This window comes from Acanthisitta chloris, unplaced genomic scaffold, assembly GCF_000695815.1.
Source record: "Acanthisitta chloris isolate BGI_N310 unplaced genomic scaffold, ASM69581v1 scaffold3416, whole genome shotgun sequence".
NCBI classification, from domain to species: domain Eukaryota; kingdom Metazoa; phylum Chordata; class Aves; order Passeriformes; family Acanthisittidae; genus Acanthisitta; species Acanthisitta chloris.
In genome coordinates this window covers 46,825-59,326 of record NW_008676323.1, presented here as the reverse complement: position 1 = coordinate 59,326, position 12,502 = coordinate 46,825, and the positions used below count along the sequence as shown (strand labels likewise).

The window sequence follows — 12,502 nt, the reverse complement described above, 5'->3', positions numbered from 1 at the left end:
TTTCATAACAGACTAATACAATTCTTTCAGAACAGCTGAATAAATTTTTTAATCCTTGATGTAATTTTGAAGTGATTTCTGGTTTTCAGTACAATTTCACTTACAATTTAACACCTGTGATTATGAAGCATCCATTGGTACTGTAGGCCTGTACTGTTTTCTGAAGTATGCTTTTATGCCCGTTTGTTGGACATTCTGTGAAATTTATGTGCAATTTAAAAAACTTCTAATGCATATATATGTATATATACTTATATATATACATCCTATATTACACATATGCTGTGGCCGAACTAATATAACTTTACACCTTTAAGTGATTGGTCATGTATGGTCCTAGAAAAATGTGATTTAAACCAGTATGTGAATGGATTGTGACACATAGGTGAGTTCTTAAACAGTTTACATTTTGGTGCCCCAAAGTGATGGATGTTAAATTATGAATCGTTGACCAACACTCATCTCTAAATACCTTTTATCACTTTGTCGGGAAGTTTTACAAGTTGCCATCTTAAATTACATCACAATAGTGTTTGTATACTACCTGCTTGAGCTCAGTACTCTTCTGTAGTGAATTTTAACATAGACAGTGCCTTGAAACAAAATAAATATGATGCAGAACTAAGAGTTGTGCACATTCCTTTTGATATTTTCATGATTCTTGTAAAATCTATAGAGGAGCCAATCACATTGGCTTTTGGATTGCTGACAAGGCAAATTAAGGACGTCTCTTCAAGGAGTGAACATGGAGGGAGAAGAAAGAGTATTTTACAAGATTCTGAAGGTCTTGCGAATTAACAAGTAAAAATGTTGCATAAATATTAATGGTTGAATCTGGACAATATGCTAAGATACTCTTAAGCCCATTTTCTATATTTCAAATTTAAGTAGAATATAGAACATAAAATCCATTTTGCAATAGACAGGATATTGAAAAGCAAGTGCAAAATACCCTTTTTCTTGGATCTTGCCAGTTTATTTTTCTATCGTTATGTTTACTATGACTATATTGCAGTGGGTTACTAATGAGCCAGTTATGTAAAAATATTAAAAGGTTCCATTACATATCAGCAAGAGGAAGTGTACTTAAGATTATTTTATTTGTAGAGATATATAAGATAGGCTTAATGAAAAATGCACTGAAACAAATGCTGGGAATTTCCTGTGTACTATCATAGTTTTGGGGTTTTTTGTTGTTCATGAAAATGTTTGTACTTTTTTATCATTGTCTTTTATGAAATATAATGTTCTAAAGATTGTGTTGGTTTGTTTATTCTGAGGTTCAGTGGAAAACATATCATCTTTGTGTTTTGTTTCTAGACAAAGTGCTCATTTTTCTAGTGCTCAGTACCTCAAAATAACAGCAAAAGGAAGGGACACACCTGTCTAAATACATCAGGTTAGGTTGTGATGGGATCAAGCCTTAGGCTAGCAAAGTGTTTTCCCTTTTATGGTATTTGTATGCTTTCAGCTTTTGGTTTTATTAGGCTAAATGACTCAATGTTTTTGCATCCTTCTCCAAGACAGATTTTCTAATCTGTTGAATCTCCTAGTGGTTCATCCCTATGTGTGGATTACTAGAATGGGAATAGAAGGATTCATCCATATTTCTCCTGGCATTAAATAGGAAGCTGGTTTTCTTGGGGAAGCATCAGTTATTTTTATTTGTATGTTATTGCTATTACAAAAGTGTCTGATGGTTAGAGGTGTGCAAGTAATTTTTGGGAGTGCTTCAAGTAGGGACAAATCTATTTGCAGAATTTTCTGAAAATGCATGAATAAACTCCTTCAGGTATGTTTGATGGATATACTTTTCTGCAACATTGGCCATGGGCTGTCCTTGAAAGTGTCACCAGTTATGATATATTGGAAAACAGGAAAGACAGCACTTTGTGTAGCATGCTTGGCATCCTTCAATGTTGTTCTGCCCTGCTGTCACTTTGAAGCTGTTTTTGATACCAAAGGGTTAACCTAGAAATAGAGAATGTGTGCTCTTAGATAATGATTAAAACAAGACATATAGGCCATGCTTACTGGGCTAGAAATGGGGAACTGTGTGTCTTAGATTAAAGCAAGATGGGCATGCTCACTGGGCAGGAACCAAGGGTGCTCTTAGATAATGATTAAAACAAGACATATAGGCCATGCTTACTGGGCTAGAAATGGGGAACTGTGTGTCTTAGATTAAAGCAAGATGGGCATGCTCACTGGGCAGGAACCAAGGATGGATGGATGGAACAAGAAGATAAGGGAACAAAGGAACTATCAATGTATACAGCAGGCTTAAGCAAAAGTAACACCATTAAAGGGCTAAAAGTGCAGGGAGGGCCACAGACTAAGCTGCTTGGATGGCCTCAAAAGCGCACCCCGGGAACCACCACCTCAATTTAGTAAGCTTGCGTGATATTATAGTGAAGGGAGGGGCTATGATAATGATTTCAGGGAAGTGATTAGCCTATTTGTATGGAAACTATTGAATATGTATGACTTGTGTTTATAAAAGACTGGAAGTGTTTGGAGCTAGGTATGAATGTTTGGTGCAGTGATCCCCCATGCATCCGGCGCTGCAATAAATAATGCCTGATTCTTAACGCTGCTTTGGAGCTAAGGGGTTTCATTCCCAATTTCGTTGACAGTTTCTAGTGACCCAGATGGGACCTTGTTTCTGAGCCTTGGTGGATCCAGGGTTGATGTATCTCCAGCTGGCACTGAGGGATTCTCAGGGAATCTCTGCGGCTCAGGGGCAAGATCCCTGGGTAGGTAAGGCATTATTTAATATTTTGGGATTGTCTGAGTAAGGGAATTTGAATCTCCTGCAGGGTTTGAGTCCCTGGGTAAGTTTACCATCCACATGGGTTTTGAGTCCCCAAGGATTAGGGGTTTGAGTCCCTTGCATGGAACTCTCTATTGGTGCATTGGAAATCGTTTTTCTTGGTGTTGCTTTTGTTGAGCCTCTATTGATAAATGTGGGAACGGTGGCCTTGAAAGCCATGGTGGGGAATGATATCCCCAGCTCACCATTGAAGTGTATATTGAACCACTGGAAAAAGGTGGGGGGAGACCCATTCCTAAGTCTAAATTAAGTATTGTATTCAGTAGTGGCCAGTGTACAAGCTGGAGGATCAAAGAAAGTGGTCTGAGAATGGCACATTGGATTACAACACCATTTACAAAAACTAGGGGGAGAGGGGTTCGAGAGATTTGAGAAAACTCCTGAAAGTAGCGTGGAAGGTTTTCATCAATGGAGGGGAGGAGGAGGAAAACAGGAGAGAAAAGGAGAAATGGAGAGATGCAAAGCTTATTGCTGCCCTCAAGGGGGCACCAACAAACCAAAAAATGAGAAGGGGACCCCCAAAGTGGGGACTGAAATGTAATCAATGTACATATTGTGAATGGTTTGGCCATTGGAAGTGGGAATGCCCTCACAGGAGGACAGAAAGGGGAGTGATGGAACTGCCAGTACAGCAACAATGAAAGCACCAGGGGTGGAAACCCCAGCTGAACCCCTGGTTACAATAGAGCTGGGGAAACAGAAATTGATTTTTCTTTTTTTTTTTCATTTTCAATAGATATTGGGGCCACCTGTTTGGTGTTGAATACAAATCAAGGGAAAGTCAAGAAATTGTAAGTGTCGTTGGGGTGACAGGGAAGGCTGAAAAGCAAAAATTTTCCAATCCTGTAAAATCTGGAAAACAATGGATAACTCAACCAATTTTTATATATGCCTGAGTGTCTGGTTCCCTCTTAGGAAGGGACCTCTAGAGCAAACTAGAAGCCCAAATTGTGTTTAAAGACAGAGACATGCAGAAATTGTGATGGGATGGGCAGAAAGACTGCAGAAAAATTGACTCTACCAGTTGTCATCCTGTTTTCTTAGGATGGGAAGGCATATCATCAATTGCTCATCATACCAAATCCCTGGGTCAAGGTTAGCATCAAGTTTTCCTCAAAACCTTGTCTTGTAGACAAAATAACACAAAATATTATTAATCTAGCTTCTATTTTTTTGATTGGATGACGGTCTCATGAGTTTCATGTGCACAGGGTTGATGTTTTCCACAGCCCACTCCTGGTCTGCTGTCTTTTTGACCCTGTTACAGTGTATCCACGGAGAGATTCCTTTACCTTCACAGCAGTCCAGGTGGTCAAGAAAACCAGGTATGGTCCATTCCACTGCTCCTGTAGTGGTTCTGATTTCCAGGTCTCTATATACACTTGACCCCTGGGCTGAAATGAATGAACTGGGGTATCTAAGGTTAATGGTTCCAAAAGAACAATAAATACCTTTAGTTTATTTAAAGATTTTCCAAGAAAAACTAAATGGTTCTCAATTTCCTGACTTCCAATTTGTTCCGTTGGCCCAGGGAAGATTGTGGCCTGGAACAGTCTTCTAAACATAATTCATATGGGCTTACTTGTTATTTTGTTTGGGGTTGTACTCTGATTCTTAATAATGCCAGTGCTAAGGCCTGTGGTCATTTCAGGGAGGCTTCTTCACATATTTTACTATATTGCCTTTTTAACATCTGATTCATTCTTTCAACTTTTCTGTTGCATTGAGGTCTCCGTGGGGTATGGAGGTCCCAGTCAATACCTAATTGTTTACTTAGTTGCTGTAACATTTCAGATACAAAGTGGGGTCCCCTATCCATTGATATCCCAATAGGTATCCCAAATCTGGGTATGATTTCTTTGAGAAGCATTTTAGTTACCTCTCTAGCTTTGTTGGTGCAGCAGGGAAAGACTTCTGGCCATCCTGAAAAGGTATCTACCAGTACTAAGAGGTACCTGTACCCTTGTTGGTGTGGTAGCTCAGAAGAATCAATTTGCTAATAATCCTGGTGGGTACCTTTTCCTAATGGTTCCTTGGGGTGGCCTTCTTAAATTTTGAGGATTGTTTTTGAGGCATGCTGGGCATTTTTCAGTGACAGATCTTATAATTTTAGTCATCTGTATGCTGCGTATTTAGGGTTGTAAGTTGGCCATCATTGCATCAATTCCCCAGTGGGTTTGCTGATGTTTCTCCCTCACAATCTGCAACATTAATTGAGGAGGAACTATGACTTGATTGCTTGGAGTCAACCAGCCACCCACTTTCTTGATTTTGGACTTTCAAATATGTGGCTGATTTCAGATCTGCTTGACTGTAGTCAGGCTTACCTTCTGGGTTTGATAGTCTTTTCAGGTACTAATGCTAGGATGCTTTGTTGTGCAACCTCTTTTGCAGCCTTATCAACCAATTTATTTCTGAAGTGGATTGGGGAATTTCCCTGCTGGAGCACTCTACAATGTAGTGTGGCTACCTCTTTGGGCTGGTGAACGATGTCAAAGAGTGACAGGATTGCTTGTTTGTATTTGATCAAGGATCCTTGTGCTGTCAGCAAGCCTCTCTCTTTCCATGTGGCACCATGAGCAAGGATGACACTGAAGGCATATTATGAGTCAGTCCACATATTTGTTCTTTTCCCTTCTGCTAGCTCTAGAGCCATCCATAGGGCTAGAAGTTCTGCCTGCTGTTCTGAGGTGTCCACTGGCAGAGGCAAACTGGAAGTTTTGGAGCTTGGTGGAGAGATCCTCATGCATCTGGTGTTGCAATAAATAATGCCTGATTCTTAATGCTACTTTGGAGTTAAGGAGTTTCATTCCCTATTTTGATTACACTTTTACTTCTAGATCTCAAAAATTAGAATTGAGAGGTGAGTTTATCTGATGATTATGTGGGGCCCTTAGTAAGTAATCCCATTTGTTGTGGGCTTCAGTAATAAAGAATAGGAGATGGTAGCGCTGGATTGCGTTTTCTGTGTGCTTACTTTTCATGAGATGCCTTTCAGATGTGTTTTGTTTACCTCCTTTGCAAGAAGAAATGTAATTTATTAACTTCATGGAAGACTTTGGTTTATCCTCAGAGTCTCAGTAATGGAATTTCAATGCATTTTTCCTAAGCTTAATGTGTTTTTTTCAAACCCCAAACTTTTATTCAGAAGGACAATACAGGCAGTATACAGAATATATAGATTACCTTTTTCAGGAGAGTATTTGAAAACAAAGTCAATACACGTTTTTCCTAAAGCTAACAAAGAGAATAAACAACTTGACTGTTACTGTTAGTGATTTACTATGAAATCTAAAGCTGTTGTTACAGTCAGATACTGAATTCTAATAATTTAAGAAAAATTTAATGTACACATCTGAATTTTCATGCTTAATGTCAGCATCTATTCCACTGGATCACTGACTACTGCTGTAGTTGAGTAAGAAAAGGGACTGAGGACAACAGCAATGTAGTAATGTCGATACCCAGCATCATTAGCTGTGAACACTACCTGGAAAACGAAAAAAACAATACAAGACAAATGAGAAGTGACCTCTAGATGCAAACCTTGATGGAACAATTCTGATCATTTTATATAACAGTATGCTACAGTAACTGGCATTAGGCCAAAGTATGAAACAATGCATTCCTTTGTCTACAGCATGATAATAACCTTATGTATGAATGATTTGCTACAGCTCTATTAACTTTGCCCCCATCAACACGTCCTGTCCTTTGATTTCTCACCCTACATAGTAGATTATTTTGTGTTGTGAAATGAGTGCTGACTTTTAAAACAGACGCAGTTTAATATTCTTCGATGCAGAGCTTGTGCTCCCTTCACCATTAATAAAAAAAAAATTCATATGAAACAACCAGTGAACTGAGCAAAATGTGATCCCTACTGAAGCTTGTTTTTAAGAAAGAAGGCCCTTGCACTCTAGATAAAATTAATTTCTAGTCTTGAATATAGACTTAAAGATTATCTTGATATATAATCCATTTACTCGCATATTGTAAATCTTTCATCTTCGTGCATATTTCAGTTATCACAGAAGACAAGGCTATCCATCATTAACCTTCATAATTGTCTAGTATAAGAGTGTCATCATCCATTTTGGGAAGGCAGAAACATAATTTAACTCAGGTGTTTGCCACCTTTTCTCCAAGGAGATGAAGAATGGCTGAGCAGATCTGTCACAGTCCAGCAAACAACTAATATAGCACTGCTACTGCTGAAAGGTCATATGAAAACACTGATGATGTGGAGGGGAAGGGGACAACCCCCAAAGGGTCCAAAACCCTGCAGCAGGCCTCACTTGGTATCTGGTTTGGAACACCTTTCTCTAACCAATTTATTTGTCCTGTGCAAATTAAAAAGGCATGTTATACCTTTTCTTTCTGTTACAAACTGAGGATCCAAGCATCCAGAACACAGTACATACTTCCATTATATTTACAAATCTATATTATACACTTTGTCTGTAGCCATACAAATACTGGGTCCAAAAGGCAGAGAAAACCTATCCCAGGAGACTTAACAGTATACTCCACCTGTTATTCTCCCTCAGGTGTTTAGAATAGTCACGATAAGAATCACAAACTTAAGCGGAATAGAAGGATAGAAAATCTCTTCATAAGAGATTACTGAGAGTAACAGGGAAGCTAGACCTAGGTTCTGTCATGAGTATGTTGTTACAAAGCTTTGAGACTGTGGATTTAAAGTGTTAAGGTGAGAAGATTTTTGAAGTGAAAATAGAGTTCAACATGTCCTGTTAGTAACTGAAGCCTGGACATATAAAGTATCTTTATTCTTTGCAACTAAAGTATAGGAGAAAGTGAATACTCACATCAGCATGGTGATGGAAGGGATTCAAGCCCAGACTCTTCCAATAAGAGGCTGTGTCAAGCTCAATCTTGTATACTCCTGCTACAAATTTTTCTTTAGTTGTAAATTCAGGGAGGCCTCCTTTGTCATTGGTTTGTCTGTGTGATGGGAGAATAATGCTCTTTTATGTTTTGGTTAAAAGCCTGAGAAAGATGCAGTTTTTAGTAATTGAACTCGAGCAATGCGTAGCTTAAGTAATATGATGAATACTTCTATTGCTCTGGAATGGCTTAAGTCCATGTGCATTACGGATGCTTCAGAGCTTATCTTGGCATTTGCTACTTCCACAATGACCACAGCAGATGGCAGTCTGCCATGTCACTACTCTGCATGGTTTGGGGGTGAGCCAAGAACGGGCATTGTTGTTCATAGACTCTTGGCAGAGTCTTGGAGTTAATTAAATGAACCCACTCAGAGGAAAAACTTCACCACTGCTGTAAGCAATGTGGAAGCTCTATGATGCACTTACTGTGCAGCTAAGTAGGGCCAACTCTCCTGATTTTTCCACAGTTTTCTTTCTTATTTAAATGTATTGAGTTGTTTTATCACTATAAATGCTTTTTACAGTTGGCTATTAGAAATTTGAAATCTGCTATTTGAAATGACCGTAGGTCAGCTAACAGAGTCGCCTTATGGAATTCCCTGTGGTTTGTATTGACCAGTTATTTTCCATCCTCAAAGAACAGATTTTTTTTTTATTTTATTTGAAGATGGTATCAGTGCTATCCAAAACTATAGTACTGGTTTAAATCTGTGCATTGCTGAATACCAATGCATTTAGGGCTCCATAAGCAATATTGAATGGTGTCTCTCAAACTTGGCTCATTTGAAACCTATTTGGGTTTAAAATTGGGTTCATAGTACCCCTTTTTTATGGGTTAGGTTATCTGCAAATAACAGTGCTGCTTGTGCCTGAGTTTAGTAGCTACAAACCACGGGTTTGTGTTCTAGCTGCCAAATCTATTTCTGAACATGTTTTATTCAAATTGCATGCAGAGAAAAATAATGTCATTGTCCAGTGCATTACTTAGGATTTGTTCTTTGAGATAGCTTACAACTATGAAGTGATAGAACACTATTTGTATCTTACAAGATGCTCTCTAGTCAGTTATCAGAATTCTTTTAGCCATTCAATTCTCTGTTTTTTGTCATAGATTGATCATTGTTAGATAATTAATCACTTCTCAGTTAATACCAAACGTATCTTTAATTGAGAAAATTTATTTCAGAATCTCTTGCTAATGTTCAATTATTTAGAAATTAACAAGGCTGGAATTGATTTAATGTTAGCATGACTTTTTCTTTCCTTGTGTTAAGGTAACTTTGCTCTTTGTTTCAAAGGTTAAATATGATTTTATGGCTTCAGTCAACATCCAGCTGTTTAGAGAGTATCTTTGTAAAAAGTCTCTAAGCTCAGACTTGAAGATAAGTAAACTAAACACCCTCTTACTGGAAAATTTAATGCATTTTCAGTGATAGAATATGTGTGAAGTTGTCTTCTCACTTGAGGGGTTTGAGGCAATTTAAGTAGGACTGTGAATAAATTGTTTTCCCCATGTTGTACAATTATGTGTGGCATTCACTGTAGCTATATTTGTCAAGGACGCATCTGAGAGCACTGTTGCTACTGCCAGCTCACTGCTTCAGGACACTAAAGAGCCACTTACATACCGTTTCTTATGAATTTCTAGAAATGCATCTGAGTCTGGGATCCCTATATCGTAATTTCTGTGCTATGTCAGCTTTAGCTCTTAGGAGCCCTTTCTCACCTATTTATTTTAGGTGGAATAGACTCTTAACAGATCTGGAAAGGTCTCAGGGTGAGACTTTGCAACTATCTTGAGAAGGCTAGTGTGGACGGAGAATATTACTTGTTGAATAAAGAATGCTCAGTCTGTGTATCCCCTAAGAATGTTCCCAATTTCGTTTCAGATTATACTCTAAGTAAAAATTGCTTTTTAGTTTTTTAAGTGTTCTATACTAAAGTTGAGGACAACTAAAAAAGCCATCTACATTTGAAATTCTGCAATTATAATTTTTTAAAACACATGGCCATGCTTAAATATCTGGAGATTGTTTTTGTTATTTGAGATGTAATTGCTTCTCTGTGGGGTTGGAAGTGAGAAAGCTTTATCCCAAATTTTCTCTCTTTTTCTGAGTCCTTTATCTTGAAGCAAGAAGACTATCAAATATGATGTGGTATATGTTCAAAACAGTTTCTTTTTAAAGCTGTGGTGTTGTATGAAATGAAAACCCATTTATAAAGAAGGAAAATAGCCAATAAAAGTAGGATTCTTGACCAGAGTTTTGGTTTCAAACTATAAGAGTCTGTCTGATTCTTCTGGTAACAATGCAGTAGTTCATTGCTGAGTACTAAAAAGTAACACAAAACTTTGTAAAGGAATAGAAGTGGTGACAGTTTAAAATACTTTCTTGTGCTCATAGGAATGATAAACCATTATAAAACCATTTTGGTAGTTGAAACTGTAGTACATTTTAAAGACAGTCTGTAGCATACTACATTATCTTTCCTCTGGGAAAAAAAAGGAATCTCATGTTAGAGAATGTGGAACTGGTCTTTCAACTATTTGGCTTCTTCCCATTGCCTTTCCCTTCTTTCATTCATTATTTTAGTATGACTTACTTTGAATTTAACAGTTCCCAAGCTCCGTCTGCAGATTCTTTATACAACTTAACTGGAACATTTGGAGCTGGACTTCCTCGGACCGAATCCAGAACTTTTATGTAAAGAGGCTGCTTGGGGTCAGGAGGGTCCTTCAACAGGAAGAGAGAGTTTTTACTTTGCAAGAATGGTAAGCAGTGGCACATCATAAAGCAGCAAGGAGTATTATTCTTTAGATCTACAGTATAGACCATATTTTCCACAGCAGGATAGCTGTTGTGTATGTAGCCTGAATCTTTCTGGGGGCCAGATATGGTGAAGCCAGGGAGTAAGATGTCCAGAGCTGTTGGAAGGAGCACAGCCATGAACACCAGGGAGGCACTGTGGCTGTGAGACTCCATTTCTATTTCCTCTTTGGCATGGCTTAGCTACACATCATCTCTAGCATGAAGCTGGAACTAAATTGAGGCCTCAACAGGAAATAATTAAGCCATCAAAGGTAATAGGAATATTTAAAAATCTGGCAACTCTTCCTCTGTATTTTGGAGTGGCAATTTGAGCACAGCTCTCTGGATTTGAGAACCTCTGATATCTTGTTGCCATAGAGTTACCTTGATTCTGCTGTAAACCTGATAAGCACCACATATAGACTCTCTCCTAACAGCATGTTGGATCAGATTTGTCAGCCCTGGCAACTGCACAAGGATAGGAGAGGAAAACCTTCTTTTAAAGATGGGTTGGCTATAGTTTCACAGCCAATTTGTTCATCACGTGTAGTGATTATGCCCTAATGCTTTACCTATTCAAAGGTGGAGTTGAATCAAGGCTTTGACCTTCCATTACCTAATTCTGCAGATGAAAAGTGAGAAAACAGAGCTTTGTAGAAGGTGCTAATCAGGGATGATCTCAAAATAGCAGTCACTGATATCCATTTAATCATTGCAGAATGAAATGTTATGTAGACAGTTAAAAACTAAGAGCCCTCTTTTACATCCCCTCCTGCAGTCTGGGATGTACCGAACATCCCATCGGCCAGGAATCCTGCCCTGCTCCCTTTCTGGAATGCAGGGGCTCCTCACTGGTGTTTCTTGTGAGGCCTTGGCAAGGAAGGCTGCACTGCCACCGACAGTTTTCCTGACTTTTACATTCTGGGAGCTTGACAAAAGTATATTTCCTCAACAAGGTTGGTCAGGTATTAATTTTCCCAAAGATCCAAGCCTGAGAGGAAGAATGAGTAGTTGAGGGGAGAGAGAGAGAGAGAAGACTCTTGTAGGAGAATTTCAGGCAGAGGCATCTGTGTCCTTATCTTGATCTTCTGGAATAAGTTAGCCCTCTGGAAGAGAGATCCTGGCTTTGGCTCTGTCCTTTGCTTGCATCAATGAGTCTGGAGATCCGTTCTTGCATACATGGGATTGAGCTGTAGTGGGTAGAGCAGTAAGACAGAAAGCCTTTCTCCTGTATGGATCTCGCAATAGGAAACAAAATCCCTCATCACAGTTTGTTTGTTGTGATATAAAGGCTATACTTTTCAACAGGCTCAAGGATTTTGTGTAGTGAGTATGATAATTTTTCCTTTCTTATGTTGTTTCTCGTGGAGTTACTCAGTCTAATGACAAGTACGACTTCTCAAACCATAAAGTCCTCTCACTAATTACTAAAGAGAAAGAAAAAGAAGGGGCAGAAAAGAGCAGTAACAGAGAACACAGCTACTACCTACTGTAAAATCAAAATAATTGCAATAAAATAGATTCTCTTTTTTTTTTTTTTTTTTTTGCTTACACTACTTAATATATAATAAAAGAAAAAAAAAGCTGGAACTACATCAGTAGAAGGACCACAATGCTGAGACACTTACCGATGGTGCAGCTTCGGAACAAAATGCCAGGCCAGCTAAGAAAACAAGAAATACAGAATGAAGAGCCATTTTGCCTACCACTAGGAAGCCTCAGTGTCAGCAAGCAGAAACTGCTGGGATCTGTGATTTTTATATCAAGGCCTCTAAAATGAAGCTACTTATCAGAAAAACCATATGACTTTCAACATGCAGATTCATACTATTTACTTAGTAAACAATGAGAAAATAAGTAACTCATACAAACATGAACCTTGTCTGCAAAAATAAGTCTCTTCTACCCTTGTCTGTGGAAATATTGTGAATATTGCCTAGTTCAACAGCAGT

General features: G+C 38.4%; 1 protein-coding gene across 1 annotated transcript; it reads right to left on the bottom strand.

Annotated features, from left to right (window-relative positions):
• Window positions 1-6,215: 6,215 nt before the first annotated feature.
• Window positions 6,216-12,247, bottom strand: LOC103803515 (transthyretin-like). Its single transcript, XM_009076076.1, has 4 exons — window positions 12,179-12,247; window positions 10,345-10,475; window positions 7,663-7,798; window positions 6,216-6,323 (listed from the first exon to the last, which is right to left on the bottom strand). Exons 1-4 carry the CDS (start codon window positions 12,245-12,247, stop codon window positions 6,216-6,218), a joined length of 444 nt encoding a protein of 147 aa, XP_009074324.1.
• Window positions 12,248-12,502: the final 255 nt, after the last annotated feature.